Source organism: Ischnura elegans, chromosome 11 (genome assembly GCF_921293095.1).
Source record: "Ischnura elegans chromosome 11, ioIscEleg1.1, whole genome shotgun sequence".
Classification (NCBI taxonomy): domain Eukaryota; kingdom Metazoa; phylum Arthropoda; class Insecta; order Odonata; family Coenagrionidae; genus Ischnura; species Ischnura elegans.
Genome location: NC_060256.1, coordinates 94674395 through 94697065, shown reverse-complemented (window position 1 = coordinate 94697065; position 22671 = coordinate 94674395). Strand labels below are relative to the sequence as shown.

General features: G+C 38.6%; 1 protein-coding gene across 6 annotated transcripts; it reads right to left on the bottom strand.

Annotated features, from left to right (window-relative positions):
* Nucleotides 1-202: 202 nt before the first annotated feature.
* Nucleotides 203-22658, bottom strand: LOC124167896 (RNA-binding protein lark-like). 6 transcript variants are annotated; one of them, XM_046545959.1, is made up of 10 exons: nt 22570-22658; nt 20322-20347; nt 20032-20235; nt 19636-19943; nt 19033-19242; nt 18218-18265; nt 16167-16207; nt 2927-3042; nt 344-415; nt 203-272 (listed from the first exon to the last, which is right to left on the bottom strand). In XM_046545959.1, exons 1-7 carry the CDS (start codon nt 22577-22579, stop codon nt 16192-16194), a joined length of 822 nt encoding a protein of 273 aa, XP_046401915.1. In that variant the 5' UTR covers nt 22580-22658; the 3' UTR covers nt 203-272; nt 344-415; nt 2927-3042; nt 16167-16191. The 6 variants fall into 6 exon arrangements, with proteins under 6 accessions (XP_046401915.1, XP_046401914.1, XP_046401917.1 ...); XM_046545958.1 differs by lacking the exon at nt 16167-16207; XM_046545961.1 differs by lacking the exon at nt 18218-18265.
* Nucleotides 22659-22671: the final 13 nt, after the last annotated feature.

Here is a 22671-nt window from a genome sequence, read left to right as displayed (position 1 = left end):
TGCAACGTGTTAATATTTGTGGTATTAATCAACTACCACTAATACCATATCCATCATCTCCAGTATTGCTTAGTAACACGGACCTTAGTTCATTTGGAATTACAGAATTGCCACCAAAATACTTCGGTAGGGAAGTAAAACACGCCCAAGCTGTAGTTAATTTATGTGATGGATTACATAGTGGGCAAATCATAGAAAGACATGTTAATTAGAAATTTATTCATAGAAGAGTACAACAGGCCCCACACTCCCACCCCAAGATCCCACCAACCCTGAAAAGAAATAAACTAGTGTTAGTCAAGAGCATTCAACACAAACCTTTACTCACAAAAAAAATAATTACCAGATATTGGACCACGCTGAACTTCACAATGGTAGCGGATCCTGCAAGTGCATGTAACTTGATCCCAGAAACCTGCAAAAGTTATTAGAAACATCAGGCAATAGGAAGAGGATTATTGCAAAAATTGATTTCCCTTACACCAATCACTTTCATTAAGGCAGGCTAAGAAGAAGGTAAGAAGCTAATGATTCATGGAACTGTGTTATCTTACATAAACCTTGTTTCCCACATGCATCTCTCCTTTTTAAGGTCAAGATGCATGTGGTACATGTCACAGTTTTTAAGAAAATACCAAACTCATTCAGTGCCTAAATCATAATGTAAATGATCAGCCAATGCGTCTTTAAGGTGGACACCTCTACAAAATAAAACATGAAAAAACTATCAAGATGAGGAAGTTCTCTTAACAACATTTAGTGATACATTGCTGTAGGCGTTTCATGATTTGGTTACCACCTTGAATGGTCATCCCGCTTGCTTTTTTTGGTTGCAAGGCTGACACATTTATCTCTACATGCACAGTATCCCCTTAGGAGAGCAATAACTCCATTCACCATGTAATTAACCCAGAGTCCTCCTAAGAGAAGTAATGCACATTTCACAACATACTATAATTTTCTATCCCAGACACTTATCACCCTGGATGGCATCCAATACCTTTAGCTGTTTCCATAGCAACAATGAATATATTTACGTTAATTTAAAATAAAGTTGTGTGACTGCTTCCTCTAGGTTTAGTCTATCATACGGAGGGAAGTTAGGTCTAGTACTGCTACACAAAATTCTCTATTTGAGGAGCTTGACATTTTCACTCCTATCATGTAATTGCTTATCTGAATCTTCCCAGGTTTCAAACATGGGCCATTAGGAAGGCTCTGGGATGCCTATGAAATAACTACGAATGCCATATTTCAGCTATGGAAATTAATTTTTTTCGTCTAGAAAAACTTTAGTAGATCATTCCCTCATTTACATGTCCAGGTTATAGTTCTTCTACTGCATTTATGTTGAAACTAAGCTTAAGAGATTTACATGCAAGAGACTCGAGTCACCTGGGCACCTCATTTAATGAGAATATGTCACTACAGGCATCCCTGAGTTACGTATGCCTCGACCTACGTAAATCCGTACATACGCAAGTGATAATGTTAATTTTTGAATATGAGCGCGATGAAGTAGATATTCTCTCGTATATCCAATGGCTGAAAAAATATCGTATATAAATAGTTTTTTTACGCAATAAACAAAACGAAGTGACCCATTTTTATCATTCTTCGAAGAATTTTCATTAATTTCTGTAGAAAAATCTTTTATTAACCCTAAGTCACCAATCAACGTGCAAATTTGCAGTTCTAGCTATGGAAGTGTTGATGATACAGCTTGTTACACAGCATACAGACTTTCAACTATTTAAAAATTGTATCCTTAAGATTGGACATTTCCATCTGTGGAATTAAAAGAAAATAAGTTCGAGCAGAAATATTTATTGCGGAAAGGAATTTGTTAGTACCCACGTAAAGGCATTGAAATTTTGAATGTTGGCAAAGACCGCTGCGAAAAAGTGAAGAAAAAGTTGACACTATATTAATCGCGTACTTTTATACAAGTTTCCGGCGACTGGGTTACCGTGTTGTATTTTGCAAAGATTTTAAGCTGCATTTTCTCGTTCTCTCATATTGTGTTCTCGCATGTGTGTGTGTGTGTGTAAATATAAATGAATACTGCGTATTTGAAAGCTTTTCCCCACCAACTGTGTTGCAAGTTATTGATGGAGTTGGCTGAATATAAGTTCACTTTTAATTAGCTTCGCGCATTGGAAATATTCTTCCATGTTTCCAGCAAAGTAAATATTCAAATGATATTTTCACGTCATTTTATTGAGATGTATGTATGGAGGTATGTTTGCGTGCGTGGAAGATCGAGTGTTTGTGCGTGTGAATGTATGTGAGAATATAGTGATTTACTGGTATTTTTTGTTATTTGCTCGTAATCCTCGACACCCCTCCTACATCTATTAACTGTGACAATGAAACCACCAGATTCATCAATCAACTTAATATATAAAAGGCAGAAGATATAATGATTAAAGGTAGGTAGACAATGCAAAGTATGCACCCTTAGATCACAGTATAACAATGAATCAATTTAAGTATTCAGCTTAGTAATGAAGCGTTTAGATACCATACTTTCACAAATCTACGCGATCCTTCAATTCAGGGAATAATATTACGCATTTAGATTGGCAATGCTCGAGAGGCAACTCTCAGACTATATTTATGTTTATTGATTTTTTTAAATCTAATAACTTAAGAATACGGGGAAGAGTTCATGAATATCGCCGTGAATTGAATGAAACTTCACCGAGAATTTACCGCGCATTTCTCCAAAATATCTGAAGCACTAACACAATGTTCGACTTACGTAAATTTCCACTTACGCAGAGTCTGCCGGAACGCATCCCTTACGTAACTGATTCTTGTATATTCTAATACTTGTAGGAAATTTCATGGTTCTGAACAAGCTCTTCAGTACACAGTACCTTCAACAATACTCATTTACACCCTAAACAGACCATACACTTACGTTTCAATTTAACTGGTCACACCAAGCAATCATTGATGAGAAGACCTCTTAGGTCTGCTTGCAGCTGAATTCAATTGACATTCCCTCAATGCACTGCTTATCTATTACGTAAGTACCTGAAAGAAAGGTATCATTAAAAGCTATACAAGGAATAAATCATTTCTTTGTATGACAAAATTATCTATCACATGAACACAAACACCATAATTATATCAAACAATTTCAATATATAGTAGAGTATACATATACAGTGGAACTTGGTTACTACGTTTCTGAAGGGACCACGAAAAATGAACGTACTAACCAGGAAAACGTACTAACAAGGAAAGTAAATAATAGCAGTCGGGGTTATTGCAATCAGTGAAAAAGTCGTCATAATTACAATTACTATCGGTAGTTCTTATAGGATCGCCTTCCTGAACTCTTTTCACATTTAAAATCAAGAAAATGAGCGCTACCATGAAAAACAATACCATGTGAATAAAAATCGCAATTTTTCATGGACATCCCGGAGACGATTTCATGATTACGGCGTCTATCTCCCGTGATTTATCCTACATATATTTACAGAACGAGGACAAGTGAAGCTCAGACAAGCAAAGACAAGTCATTTTTCTTTCTCACAGCGTACTCGGAGAATATAACAACCCGGAGTAAGTCAACTGGTTTTTTAAACCTCATAAAAATTGGGCAAAATTATATTGACTTTCAAATTACGGCAACAGCCGTAGACATTCGCTTCTGGAATGATACCATTTCGATTGTAAAATCGATCGATATATCGACTGATGACACGCAATATTATTAGATTACAACGTAATTACAAGAAAATTTTATATTAAACAGTTGAAATTTACTTTCAAAATTTGTCTAATGTCGTCTGCTTTCGTTCCGAGATCAAGTATTTTTAAGCTAAGCTTCGCGTGGAGATCCAGAGGATCGTCTGCTCCCGCAACAGTAGTTAAGTAAATACGCACGACGTCGAGTTTATGGAGCATTACTGCTTTAGATAATGTGGGAATTGTCTAATACCGTTAAGACTCATTTCTTCATCATGATAACTCGTGCAATAGCAACAATTGCCCACTCACGAACTTTGTGCGCAGCAGTAGGCACTCCCAAGCGCTCCAAAGGCAACAGAAGGTGAGGAGCTCGGGGTGGGGAAAATTGGGGCTTCTTATTGGCTGTAGTTTTTCATAGTCAGACATTCCCGAAAAATGGCCGCATTTTATTTTTCATCACGTCACAAGAATTCAGAAATGCATTTGGATAAATTACGGTAGAAGAAAGAGATGTGGAATGAATGGAAGAATGTTAATGGCTAATAATAATAAATTAAATCATGAATTTAGACGTTTGCGACCCTTAAGAAGACACTAGAGAACGAATTGCAGGTTGCGTCACGGCAAGCAATTGAGCGTACTAACCAGGAAAGCGCAATTTTTTCAAACGTACTAACCAAATTCTTTTACCTGTATTTTGTTCGGATGGTACCGGGACAGAGGGAAATCGCCGTACTAAGGAGGAAAACGTACTAAGGAGGAACGTACTAACCAAGTTCCACTGAATATATATAGTATAATGTATAGTATAGCATTCAAATCGTGGACCACTAAAAACCTTCACAAGAAAAGCTACACAGGGTTTCACAATGGGTGAATGAACAAGCCTATCATTGGAAACGTCACACAAGCAGCAGTACTGTTGCTGGACAGGAATTTTCAGAGGTAAAAGGGAGCGTCAGCCTACCTCTTTTAAACACACCGAAATCAGGTGCTGTCCAAAATCTGGTGAGTTATGCCTCCTAATTTCAGTTCTTAACCCTTGCCACCAGTTCTTTGGTGGGTACTCCCTGAAGTGCCATGGGTATTTTGCTTATTTGGTACGCCTCTATTCAAAACCAAATAAATTACTGTTTTTAGTATTTGGCAGTGAATTCTTTCTTATAAATCAATATAAAAAATAATGGCCGGTTTCGTAAAAAAGAATTTGTCGTTTATTTCTAATTACACGAGAATGAATGATATAATTTTTCACTTTTGATCCAAAAATTTAGAAATAAAATCCTCTCAACATAAAAACAATATATGTGAAATAGTTTTTCTAGAAAATAGTATAATTACCGCAGAGAAAATCAGTCCAATTTTCTGTAAATTGTTTTTTCAATGGAACTTACATGAATTCAGGGGTTTCGCATTGTGTAAATGAATGAAGGCTAATTTTTAAAAACATATTTCCAAAGCAAGGGATGGAGTCTACCAGTAAGAAAAAAATGGATGCTCTCTTGATGCCCATTTCCATAAACACTGCAATGAAAGCCCTCATTTCCTCTGTAACTGGAGGCCATTTCTGAATTCTCAAATTCGGTGAGGGAGTACTGCGTGAATCCATATTCTGCATACCTATTTTTCTCCTTCACATGCATGTTCAAGAGTGTGATGGTACAGATGATGTTTAAGTACATGATTGGAAAAGAGTTGGGTGGCGGTAGACATTTGGGCTCTAGAGTTTTCAAGTATGCAAAACTTATAGCCTAGGATAAATCATAATTGTCTGAAACTTCAATGAATTCTGGAGACCGATCACTGCTTCCACTTCCACGCTCATCAGAAGGGTAAGTAGCGACACTAGTCTATTATTGACAGTCTCTTCTTAGCAAAATATATCACTCATCTGAGTCTGATAACGGCTCCTCTTCACACTTCTTTTGTCGAGAGTGGGCACTGTCCTCACTTAGCAAAGAATCATCATCATAGCCACTTAGTGAACTTACATATTTATCTAATTTGTCACCATCAACACCAGGCACTAATTCAGTTCTCGACATAGAAGCCACTTACTACACCAAAGGACTACAATTTAGAAGAGGCGAAAAGAAACTAAACCTGCTCATCACAATGATACTGGCTACCTGAGCAAACTGTGAGCCGTACATAGGTGGGGAAATTTCATTATGCAAACAACAGCAAAAGACGTCACTCCATTTATTCTTTTACGTTCACGGTCATATTTCCATTACTACTGCTTTCGATACCATGAAAACAAGGCTGGAAATTAGTCATGCTGTAGACTCAGCACCAGCTGCCTGATACACAAGCTGTGAGTGATAGCATGGCATCAATTACTTATTAGTATCTCCCTTTCCTTCCCTCTTTCGGTGCTAAATACTAAAGGCATGATCGGAATGGAACAAACTGCAACAAATTATATGTATCGAAGAAGCAGAGCAAGGACCTCATTTCAAGCAAGGGTTTGTAAGATTAAGTTAACTACATGCCTTTTGGTGTTCAACACTGTTTCAGATACAGTGAGTCCTCGTTTAACGTTGTTGATTCGTTCCTGAAAAAGTCGACGTTCAGCGAAACAACGTTAAACGATGCAGTGTTTCCCATAAGAAACAATGTAAAAAATTTAAATTGGTTCCTAGCCATGTTCCTAGCAATCCATTTCTTCGTGAAGAATCCAGAATTTCCTGGGCGAGAATCCAAGGAGGCCAATTATCGGAGCCGTAACTTTAAGCAGACTTTGTGACCAATCGGGAGACACCTGAATCAGGCCAAAACGAAAAAAATCTGAATCTGACACTCGGAGGCACGAGGATGAAGGGCGAGTCAATTTTCGTGATGATATGAATTCTTTCACCCGGCGGAAATCGCGAGAAACATTCATTACCGATTATTCACTTCAGCATGATAACGATTCATTCGAAACGAATTTTCATAACGAAAAGGTTGGGAAGAAGGCATTATTAAATGAAATATAAAAACTAAAAAGAAAGTATTTTAATGGCAAAACATCGATATTTTCAGTAACAGAAGAAATTTTGATTGTAAAAACTACCTGCAAACCTAAAACTCGACCGATCTCTCCAGCAGTTGCACCTTCTTCAATTCTTTTAATAATACCAAGTTTTTGTTCTAATATCGCCGTTTTTTCTTCACGTCTGAAGAACCACCAGGATAGCCACTCTTCTTCGTGGACATTTTTTTCGGTGGGCATCAGAAAAATAAACTGATAATGGGTAAATGAGGCGATAATTATTCGCTCAGACGCATATTTAACATGCGCTACCCACGCCAACCTTTTCTGTCGAGCAAAAAATTACCAATCGCATTAATATAGTAATATTTACTATACATCAGATGCGCTTGCGTCCTATTCGCCATTCATTTTTTTTTCGCCGCGCATAATTTGAACAACGTTATCGCGAAGCAATAACGACGTTAAATGATCAAGGGTTTCAATTTTTGGACAACGTTATCGTGAAACAACGTTAAACGGGACGACGTTAAACGAGGACACACTGTAGTTATATCACTACCTCTTAAATGATAGAAGTGAATATTAGAAATGAATGAAGGGCAATATCAACCCACTGCATAATTTAAAAACTTCCACAGAAGAGTATTTATAAAAAATAAATATGCTTTATGCCATTAATTGTCCATAAAATGCTACTGAAGTTGAGCTTTCTACATTACTACGACATAAATAAGGTAATGAGCCTTTTCTGTTAGGATTAACTTAGAAATTTGTTAAAAAATTAATTTATGTGCACAAGGAAACAATACCACTATCCCTTACAAGTGGTGCAGCAAATGAGGTTTGGAGAGATTAAACCCCCTGACTGAATAGGCATGCAGGAGTAATGGAGACTTGTCACACACCATCGTCTTGCATATACTGCCAGAGCTCAGAGACATTAAAATAAATTAATCACGTGACCATTGCTAAAAATTACGAAGCAATTTCATAGTTAACTATAAATCTGTTTCAAAGCTCTTTGATATTTTTTCTGTATCAGAAATTAACATCATTTTACTCTATGTGATTAATATTACTTACTGCTTGCTGTTAATAAAATATCCCCCAGCAAGCGGTAAAACTCACCATTAATTTCAAAAATTTTCAGAAACGTCCTGCACACCCTGGCGGATACTTCATACCACAGATTTTCCAGTATTACTTGTGCCCAAAACCCCATAGCCTGAATTCCCAGGTGCACCCCTGCCCGTAACCATAAGGCTATCTTTATCTAAACCATGTTTTTCCTCGTAGATGGATATGGTAATTATTATTGAGACATTACTACTATTACTGGAATAATTATGTCTTCATTTTTGATGAAAATTGTGTGGACCGGTATTAAAAAGAAAGAATTTCATGAATGTCAGTGTTGCAGTGCAGGTAGGTTTGTACACTGCATTGGCCTCCAGAGGTAACCTACCCGAAGTTCAAGGGTATTTTTCTTATCAACCATACAAACTTCTCAAGGAATGTCAGGTGACAGCAGCACTGATTTGCAAATGTTACCTTACCAAATACCCCTCACACAGCAAATAATTGTGCTTTTAAGCCTGGCAATCATGTTCAAGGAGGATATACAGTAGAACTTGTTTAGTATGTTTCTGAAGGGATCACAAAAAATGAACGTACTAACGAGGAAAGTAAATAATAGCAGTCGGGGTTATGGCAATCTGTGGAAAAGTCGTCATAATTACAATTACTACCGGTAGTTCTCATAGGAAACTCATTCAAGATCGCCTTCCTGAACTCTTTTCACATTTAAAATCAAGAAAATGAGCACTACATTGAATAACAATACCATGTGAATAAAAATCGCAATGTTTCATAGATTTCCTGAAGACAATTACTTGAAAACGGCATCTATCTCCCGTGATTTATCCTATTTATATACTTATAGAGAGAGGACAAGTGGTGCTAAGTCATTCATTCTTTCTCACAGCGTTCTGAGAGAATATAACCCTGAGTATGTCAACTGGTTGTTTTTATAAATCATAAAAATTGGACAAAATTATATGACCTTATTAAAAGTACGGCAACAGCCGTATACATTCGCTTCTGGAATGATACCATATCGCTTGTTGTTCGATCAATATATCGATTGATAACACGCAAGATTATTAGATTACGACTAAATTATAAGATTTTATATCCTACAGTTGAAATTTACTTTCAAAATTTGTCTAATGTCATCTGCTTCTGTTCGGAGATAGAGTATTTTTAAGCTAAGCTTCGCGTGGAGATCCAGAGCTTCGGCTGCTCCCAAAACTGTAATCAAGAAAATACGCACGCACTCGACGTCGAGTTTACGGAGTACGTGCAGTACTGCTTCAGATAAAGTGGGAATTGGATAACTCATTTCTTCATCACGATAACTCATGTAAGAGCAACAATTGAGCACTCGCGAAATTTGTGCGCCGCAGCGGGCACTGCAAAGGCAACGGAAGGCGAGGAGCTATGGGTGGGGAAAATTGGGGCTTCTCATTGGCTAGTCAGACATTCTCGAAAAATGACCGCATTTTATTATTCATCACGTCACAAGAATTGCATTTGGATAAATCACGGTCGAAGAAAGAGATGTGTTAATTGCGGGTTGCGTCACAGCAAGCAATTGAGTGTACTAACCAGGAAAGCACAATTTTTTCAAACGTACCAACCAAATACTTTTGCCTGCATTTTGGATGGTACCGGGACCGAGAGAAATCGCCGTACTAAAGAGGAACTGTATGACGCTATCCCAGCACTTAAATTAATCCTTTCATTACAGTGAGCAATTCTAGCCATTCCATTATTTTTAATAATGTGTGTACTAACTCTCAATACTATGTTAACAGCATGTAGATGCTTTGTACTACTATGTATTATCATATTATTTAGGACAACTACTTATAAAAGTAATAGCATATGTTACAGTTGTGTCAACACAAGACCAACCAACAAACAGTAGCCCATTCATGATTCACAAAACAAGTTCCTTCCATTTCACTGACTGGTGTGAAGGACAAGAAAGCAAGATTTCCCATGGGCAGGCAGGTCTGGTAACTGCCTCAGACTTGCTCAATTTGCTTCAAACTGAAGACCCAGCTCTGAATCAAAGCATGTGAAACTAAGTGCAGATCAGCACACTAGCAATCCTAAACTGACTGCAGGTAGACAAAACAAACAGCGATCAGAGGAATTGAGAATATTAAAAATAGTCCTGGTGTAAACAAAGGAGATTGATACCCCAATGGACCACGATAGTTTTTGAATCCCATCCTCTTACTCAGGTACAATGAATCTTTATCCCGACATATTGCTCAAAATCCATAATGAAAGTAATACTCTTAATTGATGTATGCAAAGATAAAATTGCTTCTAGAACAAAAATTAGCAGCTCATTCTTTATATAATGATTATTTCAAAACTCATTCCAGAAAAACTCGTAATTATAGCAAGACGAGGAGTCCACATTGAACGCACAAGGGCCATTTCTGCTGCTAGTACCACAGATGCGAAGGGTAATAAGTAGAATACAGCCTTTACTATTAACTTTTTGGACCTCCAAAATGCATATGAACCACTTATTTAAGTACACCTAGTAACTGAAAATACTTTAAAATTAAATGAATTTTTCGTGCTCTTTTTCAGATAGATAATCCTGAGCACAGGGATAAGAGCTACCTGCAGCAGATGAACCCCTAATGATTATTTATATTGCAGATGGCTGAACCACTACACCAATAATTCATAAGTATGGAGTAATAATAACAGGCAAGCAACACGTGCTGACATTAGTGAGGAAAGATTACTTAAGTTGTATTCTAATCATAGTAAATTATGTACCATAAATAACTTAATCCACTATATTACTTCCGATCACATCATGAAGGTATATCTAACCCCATGAACTTAATTAAGCTGATGAGATCTTAAATTCCTTCAGGGATCTAAGCTCGGAAGTGGAACGCGTTCGGAGGGGCACTGGTGTTGATATGCGACTGTCCATCTATAGCATTGTTCCACGGACGGACTGCGGCCCTCGAGTTTGGGACAGGATTTCCTGGATCAACAAGAGGCTGTGGGAACTCTGTGTGAGCATTGGGGCAGAGTTCGTGGATCTTCGGCCAGTGCTTAGATCGTGCCGGGCTCCCCTCAATTCGTCTGGGGTGCATTATTCCAAAGAGGCGTCGGAACGGGTGGCTCGTAGGATTTTTGAGCACTGTAGGTATTTTTTAGACTAGAGGGTAGGTCATCTAGCGGGGTTATCAAAGATTTAATTGAACGTAGCCTCCGAGGAAATCCGCAATGCGAAATATACAAGACAGTAAGCTTAGAAACGTTAACGCCGGACAATAGCGTCATTATTCCCAGAACGCGTGCTCCAGAGAAAGAAAAAATATCAAATATTATTAGTACTGCCAATAAAATTCTCCCGCTGAGTATACAAAAGCCTAGAAAAGAACCAACCGAAACTCTAACTACAAAATATGACATTAACCTTGTTGTAGTTAATTGCCGTAGCGTAAAAAACAAGCGCGCCGAAATCGAGCATATTTTTCAGGACGCAGACGTGGTCATGGGGACAGAGAGCTGGCTTACGGAAGATATAAGCGACAGCGAAGTTTTTCCTCCAGAATATAAAATTTACAGATGCGATCGACGCAACAGAACAGGTGGCGGAGTTTTTATTGCAGTTAAATCCCATTTACAAAGCGCCGCCCACGAAATAATTGACAACGAAATTGAAAGCGTATGGTGTACAATTAAACAACGAAACAAAAGGAGTATTCATGTTTGCTCTTTTTATAGACCGCCGAACTCCGAAGTCGATATTATGTACCTTCTAGAAAATCAAATATCCGCATTTACTCAGAGAGACAGTAAAGGTGTAATAGTAATCGGGGGAGATTTTAATCTTCCATCCATAAACTGGGATACTTACACTGTAAAACCGAATTCAAGGAATAAAGAAATCGGCGAGGTATTACTCAACATACTTGCAAATCACTCTCTCGCCCAAGTAGTTGACAAACCTACGAGAGGAAACAAGCTATTAGACCTTTTAGCAGTAAGCGATCCTAAGTTGATAAAACAAGTCGATATTATTGACGGTATAAGCGACCACAGAGTAATCTTTGCAACGTTAAAAGTTGATGTGGTGTCAGCCGTAAAACCAAAACGCAATATTTACCTATTCGATAAATGTAACTTCACTAAATTTGGCGAGATGCTTATTGACTCCTACAAAAAATTCGTTGTTACATCAAAGGACCAAAGCACAGATGTAATATGGACACGTTTCTTAGAAATTCTGCGCCAAGGAATCAACGAACATATTCCGCAAAAACTGAAATGTGATAATAAGGAACCTCGCTGGTACAACAACGATGTCAGAAGAGAACTTAGGAAACAGAGAAAACTATACAACTTGTACAGAAAGTCCATCACGTCTCGTAATAAATCGAAGGAACTTGAAGCTAAAGAAAGTTACGCTGCTCAACGCTCAATAACCAAGAAATCAATGCGAACTGCAATGCGAAAGTTTAAGAAAAAAGTACTTGGTGAATTACTCGAAGAAAATCCGAAATCCTTTTGGTCGTACGCGAAAGAGCTTCAGGGAAAACATTCAACCGTAGATTCGTTATTTGATAAAGATGGTAAACTTGTCACCGAAAATATTGACAAAGCTAACACTTTAAATGCCCACTTCGAAAGTGTATACACTACTGACGATACTCAATTCAATTTAGACATCCCATATACTGAGGATTTGATGGAAGAAATATCTATAAAACGTCATGGGATAACTAAACAACTACAATCGATTAAGAATAGTAAATCTCCGGGTCCGGAGGGAATACCCGCGCGTGTCCTCAAAGAGTTAGCTCCACAGATCGCGCCTTACTTAGAGATCATATTCAAGAAGTCACTCTCCGAAGGGAAGTTACCGCCCGACTGGAAAATTGCAAGTGTTACACCCATTTTCAAAAAGGGAAACAGAAATGACCCAGGCAACTACCGTCCAATTTCCCTAACATCAATTATAGGCAAGATACTTGAACATATCGTTGTTAGTAATATCATGACTTTCTTGGACAGACGTAACTTCCTCCATGACTGTCAGCACGGATTCCGAAAAAATAGATCCTGCGAAACACAGCTCGCGCTCTTTCTTCACGACGTTATAAAATCTGGTGAATCGAAAAGACAAGTTGACGCACTATTTCTAGATCTTAAGAAAGCTTTCGACACTGTACCTCACAACAAACTTTTATACAAATTACAGTCATGCGGATTAAACGAAACAGTTGTAAACTGGATACGAGACTTCCTCAGAGATCGTAAACAAAAAGTAGTTCTTGACGGAATTAGCTCTGATGTTGTAAAAGTTACATCAGGTGTTCCACAAGGAAGCGTAATCGGCCCCCTGTTGTTCATTATATACATTAACGATCTGTGCTCCCGCATTAGCAGTAAAATACGTTTATTTGCTGACGACGCTGTCATCTATCGCGAAATTAGTGATCACTCTGACTATGAAATTCTATCATCTGACCTAAACAACGTTCATTTGTGGAGTCAAGAGTGGGGACTCGAACTTAATCTGAGCAAATGCATGGCGGTACATTTTTTGCGGAATTCGTCCAACACTAACAATGTTTATGCAGTGGATGGCATTAAATTAAAGGCAACAGACGAAGTGAAGTACCTGGGAGTTACGATAACCTCGAACCTCACGTGGGGAACTCATATAAAGAATATTTGCGGCATAGCCCTGAAGAAATTAGGATTCGTCAAGCGTATTGTGGGAAGATTTTCGGATGAGAAAGTAAAAGAAAGGTGCTATTTCGCTCTCGTCCGACCGCACCTTGAATATGCAGCGAGTGTATGGGATCCAGTGCAGAAAGACTTAATCCGCGAGCTGAATAAGATACAAAGGAAGGCTGCGCGTTTCGTCAAAAACCGCTACGGGCGTACTGACAGTGTTACCCAGATGTTAAGCGAATTAGGCTGGGAGCCGTTGGAGACTCGGAGGCTGCGCGCTAGGCTTAGATTGCTTGAACAATTAAGAATGGATATATTTAAGAGCGACACAGAGAACATAATCTTAGAGCCACACTATATTTCCAGGTCCGACAGAAGCGATAAATTAAGAGAGATTTTTAGCCGAACGGATAGATATAAGAATTCGTTTTTCCCCCGAACAATAAAGGACTTTAATAAACGCTTGTCCCAACCTCGTTAGAGCAGTACTTTTTTTTTTTTTTTTTTTAATAGCTGTAAACGGCTGGTGTCCTAACACCCCCTGCCACACGCCTTTTAGGCGGCTTGCGGGGTATTATGTAGATGTAGATTACTAGAGCCCTTAAAACACCCATAGATGAAAACCTTATCATTATCAAGAACAACCATGTCAGAAAGCTCACCGGCAAGAATTACCAATAGCTGTTTCGCTCAGAGCCATAAGGCTTAAATTCTTTGAAAATGAAAACTGATCATTGGAAAAATAAAATAATTAGGCAGGAATGAAAAAAAGAATGTTCAGTTGTGCATCTAACATATCACATGTTATTCATGCTTAGTTGTAGTGATGGGCAAAGTCTATCACATTGGTGATTCAATCATTTTGACTCTAGTCACATAAGTGATTCAATCAATTGATTCAATCACTATGATCGAAAAGACTCAAAGGAGTCATGATCGAAAAGACTCAATCAATGGATTTAATAAATAACTTTGAATAATCGAATAAATATTGCCTCATCTGCGAAGAGCATTGGTAACGCTGATTGCTATCCATATTATCATTTCATATACTATTTTGATTGTGAATTCCTAGATAAGTAAATTAGATTGCACAAATGAAGGAAGTAGTGTCATGAAAATATTTGGGAAGGCAAAACTGCCACAGTTTCTTAACACTAATAAAATAATTTCTAACTATAGTTGATCAAAATATAACAAAATACACCACACACTATGCATGAATCTGATCTGCAGGATAATTTTATGAACGGCACAATAAAATGTAACCAGCTTTAACTTCTATGTCTTAACGTTCTCCTACAGGAGTCATCTTAATATTTTCCTTTTACGTAAATTGGTGTTATTAATACTGATAAGTAACTGCTGGAAAACATTTAAGAAAAAGATTACACAAGTATTCAGTTCTTCATAACATAGTATTTAATTTTCTCACAACTATTTCTGCCCTAAGGAAAAGAGATGAAGCATCTATCGTTCCAAATTTTGAAACAAACCAGAAACAGAGATGATTGATATGAAACCGGAAGTAGGAGTGATTGATGATCGACTTGTTTAATGAAATGAATCATGAGTCATTTGATTCACCTAGTGATTCAATCTTTTTGATCGAATCGTTCATGATCGACCCATCACTACTCAGTTGACTGACAGGCTGGAGCTGCAAATGCAACTACATCCTACATTAAATTTTTTTAAAGTAGTGACTTTGCATACCTGAATTTATCTTTCAATGAATAACAGAATCATGTATGATTCATCAGCTAGGTTGATAAATTGCAGTGCAATCAGAAATGATACTACTAGGAAAAAGTCCACCAATGATTAATTTCGGTAATGTTATTGCATGGAAATAAGAGATTGCTTTAACATTTTCTCATCAAGTGTTTAGTGTAGTTCAGCCACTGCCACCTTTAAATTTACTGTGCTGTCTTCTCTAGACTGCAGACATTTTAGTAAGCGATTATTAGAGAAATAATTTACTCTGCAATAGTTGGAACTCCTTGTTTTTTACCTTGGAAAATCCTCATGACAGAATCATGTAACTAAGCAACCTAGTTCAATGAGACAATAGCAGAAACAATTTTAGAAAGGAGGTTGTCCGATTTCCACATTTTACTCACCCACTTGGCACCAAGATTCAGAAAGTGAAATTAAAGGCCATAAACTTAAATGACTACTTACCACACGCCAACATTTTCAATTACACTTCAATGATCATTTCCACAAACTATGCCAGTGAGGAATCTTAGCCAAAAAACTTGCCACTCCTGATCTTATTAATTTTAGACAAATTTGGAAAATAGGGTAATCAGGTCAAAAACACTCCAAAAAAGAAATATGGATACACTGCCGAAAGCTAAGGATAAATATTGGCAAATTTGTCTCTATTGCACAAGATTCTGTGACCAAAAGGTGTTTGCTTCCCAAAATAACACAAAACAGTGGCAGCCCATAAAATCATAACTATATTTGAAAACCAGCAACATCTACCACAAGCAACACTACCAAGAAATACAAGAGAAAACCTAACAAAAAATCTGAAATACAGTGGTGGCCCCTAATAACTACCAATCAGGTAACAATAATGAGAAGTCTCGTCCTAGGCTTGTGGTGGAGACCATCAAGCAGAAATGCCTTTGGGATTTAAAAAATTAATTCCTAATACATAACTCAAACCAATGCTTACCAATAGTAATAGCCAGGAGTGACCCCTACCTCATTGGTAAGCTGAAAGAACAAACAGCAGCATTAGATTTACTTAAATAACCAAAGCAGTGTGACACTGATTGTAACTTGATCCTGCCGGAAAATGATTCAAAAGTTACCCTAAATTGAAAACGTACAGTTAACTGTCTAGCGGAATGAATGCCAACGCTGGGCATGGACGCTTCGACGGTTACGAACAGACCGACAAAGGCCTAGTAAATCTCCTTGCCCGCTGAATCAAGACAGAATGCAAGAACAGTACGAGGGAGGTTTGCAAATTTATTTCATGCATCGCTATTGGGAAAGACTACGTATTGAAGTGGATGTTAACACCAACGGACGCATACTAACCTTTCGCCATCCGCTACTTTTCGCAGCCGCAGACGATATATCCATGGTGATATCGTATTCCACCGCACGCAATGGCAAATAAGCCACACGGCCCAACTGAAATAAGACTCTCAAAAAATGGTATTTCACGTACTATTAAGTATATGTGCTCAAGAATTTCGCCATCTCATGAAGCAGTCATGTACCTAAGTCACAATGTTTCAGGCAACATGACTTTCCAGGAGTATGAGCCCAAATGCCAAGATTATAGACGAAGTTGGGAGTTCCCCAATACAAAATCGTTATAATAAACATGTGAATACATGAAATTCATGAAATTAAAGATACGATGAACCGCTCCCACTTCAACACAAAATACTTGGTATCATTGAGATGATACCACACCGTCATCGAAAATGCACATGTACAATCTGGGTAATCAGGATTTAGTCACACGCAAACTTCAACTTCTTTACAAAGGAAGTAATTTATTGATTATTACGTTTACATTATCAGGGGGGAATGAAGCTTCGAGTACTTTTGGAAGACTCAATTTAGGTTTATCCAAAACACAGTAAAAAGGTTAAAATAATGGAATGGAATCTTTAGTCCGAATAATCCACATCCTGCCATTGCCATTTCAGCAGAAAATCCAATAAGTCCTAGAAGCTCCCTTTCACCCCCATACGCAAACAATTGCTACAATACGCATGTTTGAACACAAAGAAATGGTGAAGACAATGACACGGACTGAATTGTTAACACTTCACAACTGTCTTACAGTACACAACTGAAGATCAATGAGTCACTTATAGTTCCTGAATATATAAGTACGCCACTTGACTTAAAGTGTCTTTCTCATAATAAGAAGCATTTGGCTAGCCTAAGGCAACATTACTGAACGAATAAACAAAGATTAAAAATCAGGTTGACATTCATATTTTCAGTTTGTCATTTTGTACCGGTGTCACCTTCCGACCGCCGTCCAATGGGGATTCACACTCGCTCGCTCTTCCCGTTAATGCAAATACGACGCACGAGTCAAACACGATGCGCCGCAACTGAACTTCCGGGAGTCGACGCAGAATCTAGAGTATCTAGAATCGTCGAGGCGGCAAGTCACGGTCGAGGGGAGACGGTGCGGGGTAGCTACGACGAGAAAAGACGCAACGATTGTTAACTCCCAGTAGGGTAGGGAACGCATTCCCCCCCGCCCTCGGAGATTTGACCAGCAAGCGCGCTGGCCAAAGCATCCATCGCGTGCACCCTTGGGGCTGTACCACAATTAAGTGGACGACAACTCCGAGCGCAATGCAGAGGTGCAATCAGCGGGGAAGAAACATAGCAGGCAAATGAAATGACATGCACAACTGATTCTGAGCTAAATTCAAGCAAAGCTTATGTCCACATCAAAAAATTAGTTCAATAATAAAAAAAACTGCATGCACTGATCTTATGAATGGATTGAATGGTTAAACAAAAATATCATGTTTACTAATGACACATGAATATTAGGGAATTATGAGAGGCAAACTCGACCCTGAAGTAAATTCCATCCATGTCCTCAAGTAGTAGACAATAGCATGCTTATTAAAAAAAGCCTAATGTATAAAAAAATCAACACAAACTAATGCAAAAGGCTTTATGAGGCCTAACTTTTTCATTCAATAAATTAACTACAATGGAAAGGATGAACCTTACCGTCTAGGAGCTGGAGGGCCATAGGGGTCGAGAGTATCCCTCTCATAACTACAAATAAATGAATTATTTACATTATAAGACTATTCTTCTCACCCAACAAAGGATTTATGAACAGCACAAAACTGATTTAGAAATAGTGCAAACTGACATGAAGTTACAACATTTAAGACCCTGTACAATGATGTGCACAAAGAAAAGCACAGAAAGACCTGGAGTCACCCATTCAATTCATAGCAATTATGAGAAATGCATATGGAGCCAAGAACTCACTATCAAACATGAGATAGGACAGTGACAACCCCAAAATCTCAAGATATCTTGTGCATGCCTAGGGTCATGGGTGACCTAGAATTACTGCCAGGCTTATCCAAAAGAATTCAGCATGATTGATGTATTTCACAAAGATGACAAGATATTGATGATAGAAGCTTGATAAATGATGAATTAGCCAATAATACAAACAAGAAGCATATACACATGGAACCCCATTTGGTAGACTCATGGCAAAAAAATTCATTAGGGCATCACATGCAGAGAAATTCCCCCAAAACAATAACATGTACACCCAAAGTCACCTTAAAAATTACCAAAAATTGAAAATTCTGGGAAAACTTAACTGAAATGCTCAGGGAAAAATCACTACTAAAGAAAATGGAATAACATGAAATTCTAGAACCACTTCTCTTATCACTGAAACTGAGCATTTAAAAACTAGTAGAATTGAAACAGAGCATTATAGACACGTTATCAGCAAGAAGCATGCAACTCCAAAGCAAATCACACCCAAAACACGCCAATTTCAAATGAAAACCTACCCAGTGGGAGCACTGCCATAAGCAGCTGGGGGAGGTGGTGTTCTTCGACGGTACATGTCAGGAGCCACTCGTGCAGGGTATTCAGGGCGGCGCTCAAAGGCTGGGGATGGAGGAATGGGCCTTTCGTATGGAACACGGCTGACTTCAGTGAAAGACCTTCGCTCATATGGGTCCCGGAGCATGTCAGGGTATGTGCGGCGCTCAGGCTCCCTGCAATAATAACAATGTTTTCGTGGAGAACTGAAGATGTCCATACAAAATGTCTTGCCCCCAATCTAAATATTAGTCTTGTGAAATGTGGCCAAGTTGCAACGTGACACCGTAAGAGTGACTTCAGTTCCACAATCAAATGATCAAAGTATGTTACAATAGCTAACAAAATGAAGGCCTCATCTCTGGCTGATTTCAAAACATTGGAAATTTATTATCTAACACTACATGAATAAAGACCACAAATAGCATTCATGGAGCGGTCAGAAAACTTACATAGAACAATTAAGTCTAACTCAATTTGCACACGACGGAACAGCTACTAGCCTTCATTTGTGAAATGCAAGAGTAGATCTACACAGCACAACTGCTAGCAATTGAGGAAATGTCTACCTGTCGCGAGTTCCAAGAATGGGGGGTGGTGGTGGTGGTCCTCGGGCAGTGTAGTAGCCATCATAGCCCCTGTCATAACTGTCATAGTATCCATTCCTCATTGATGGTGGAGGTGGCAGTCCAATCCTGTCCATTCCAGGGCCCCTGCCATCCATTCCTGGTCCTCGTCTGTCATAGTCCCCACGACCGTCCCTCATCATGTATGGAGGTGGGGCTCTTCCCATGCCCATCCCCCTCATTGGTCCTCCTCTACCTCTCATCATCGGACCGAAGCCTCTACCACGACCACTCTTCTTACCAGTAGATTGCTGCAGAAGTAGTTGGAAATGGAGAATGGTGTAATATCAGCAAGAAAATATAATTACCAATCTACAAGATAGGGTTACCAAAACTTACCTCAACGCTAATTTGTACACCCATAAATTCAGCATTGTTCAGGGCCTCTATGGCACGGCTGGCCATCTCATCAGTCTTCATGTGCACAAATCCATACCGGTTTAAAATGTCACACTCAGTAACAGTTCCATACCGCTCAAAGAGGGCCCTCAGATCTTGTGCCTTGGCGTCTTCAGGGAGACGGCCCACGAAAATTTTTGTTTTCTGAAGAAGGAAAGAAACTGTCATTGAGAATGTATTCCTATTATCCTGAGTCTAAATGACAAGTATGTAATTTGAATGATACTTACAGGGGGAGTGCTCCCAGTACGGATATCTGAAAAACAAAGGGTTAAAAATTATAAGTAACAATTGACATGAGATAAAAGAATCATGACAAGACAACCACTACAACCCAGAAATTTATCAAGCTAAATTGAATCATATCAACAGCAAAATGGAAACTCATCGCGGCTTCAATGCAAGGCCTTAACAGTAAACACTAGCTCACACTTTCGTCCCTAGGATACACCGTATGTCTGAATATAGTCCCATCTTTCTTTCCAAAAATGCCTGAGGTAAAAGTATGGGGGGGACTATATTCAAACGCATTTTTTGAACTTTTCCCGAAACTGGAGCCTCAAACTCAGGGGGAGACTATATTCGGAGAAACACGGTACATATACTACAAAAATAAGTAGTAAGAAGAACATAAGGTACGAGAAATAAAAATACTCGGGGTGGGGAGAGTCGAAAGTACCACATAGGAGTAGGGAGTGACATTACGCCATAATTAGTCCAGCTAAAAGAATAATAATGACCAGACACTGGTCTCAGATCACCAGTTTCAGTAACAGTCACCGCACATTATTAAGCCGCATCCCCAATGCTAAAAACTCCCCTAAGCGACGAAGTTGACTCAAAGACGAAGTAAGGATGCCAAGATAATACATAACTAGGTTTGGATTTAACTGGGGCACGTTACGTAATAAATGAAATAATAGGCAATCCTTACGATTCACAGTAGGGCATCCGGTTCTACCAGTGCCGCCGGGCAATTTACCGAAGATGAACTCCGCGATAGCAGGAACCCACGCTTCTGCGGATTTCAAGCTGTTATTAATTCGGAAATTCTTGATCTGCGTACTCACTAATTCAACCTTTCCACGACAAGTATTTCCCTTCCCGCTACGGTAAATCCAGATTGCCCTTAGTCCCCGAAGGAAAGTGGTACAGCTTAACTTGCACCCCTCAGGACCTATTTGTCATTTACGGCTTGCCGAAACCCAGTGTCAAAATAAATGACGGAATTCTAGGGGCGACTAATTTAAGTTCGCTATTTTTCCAAAGGAGAGAATTCTAGGAGAATCTTGCGAAACTACTTGTCACTACTTTAATCAATTGACGTACATACACACTAATTAATGGACCTGCGTTGACAAAAACAAGTTATGTTAAACAAAGGAAAGAGGACTGTAACCTTCAAAATATGCTTGGCATTAGTTGCAACTGTATGAGCCCCGACATTACAAGAATTTAATTCACACTAGCACATCGGCCGTTCACTATGTAGACTGAGTTACCTTTTCGCTAGATGTTGTAATTATGTATCACCTTCACGACCTAACGATGACGCCCTACCGCCATGCATTACTGACCTACCCGATGAGTTAGTGAAAAAAATAGCATCAGTAACACAACTTGCAAGAGCCATGACCTCGACTACCCACTTGAAATATGTACATTACTGCAAGAGCACATGATAACTACAAATCGAACCAACTAATTACGAAATGCATAACGATACACTTCAGTGAAGCTCATGAAATATCAAGAACTAGCAATTAATAATGAAAACCGAGATGAATCATGGAAACGCTGGGATCACAAACATGGCGCCACAACGAGTACCCCACGCTTCACAAAACCAAGCCAACCTACTTCCTTGACTAAAGACCTCTATGGAGCAGGAAAGAACGTTACAACATTAACCGATTATTGGTTTGACGATACAAACTTTAAATATAAGTATTATAGGAAACAAAGAAAACATTCACGAGGAGAAAAAACTACGCGTTAAGTAGGACGCCGGTATAGTTGTTCTACCCATCCGGAGTCCTTGCAAATAATCGCGATACTAATTTAAATTAAATGTGTTGAAAATATTAATATAGAATGAAAGATCCTAACCAGAAAATAAAACTTAGTAATAGAGATCAGAGTTCGAGTTCACAACATGGCTAACACCGACGCTAACAATAGCACGTGTAAATAGACATATTATTTAAGTAATTCAAAAATAAAACTAGCAATAATCAGGGTTATTTAAGATAAACTGATAAAAAAATGACAAAAGAAGAAGGTATAACAGAGATAACTTCAATAATTCCAAGTATCACACAGCGGCGTCCTGACGCTAGGGCGTGGGGAAATTTCGCCGGTTAAGCAATTGAAAATTATATTGGAAAATGTGAAATAATGTACTTCCGCAATCACAAATAGTAACATGAAGTATTCATGTACGTATTGACAGGGGAAGGGTGGCTAAATAATGCTTACCGTCACCCATTTTTGAAGTTTTAGTGAGATGCGTAGTCCGTCGATCTGCTCTGCTCTGGCAATGGCGTCGATCGAGAAAGCGTCCCTTCAACTTCTGGAAGA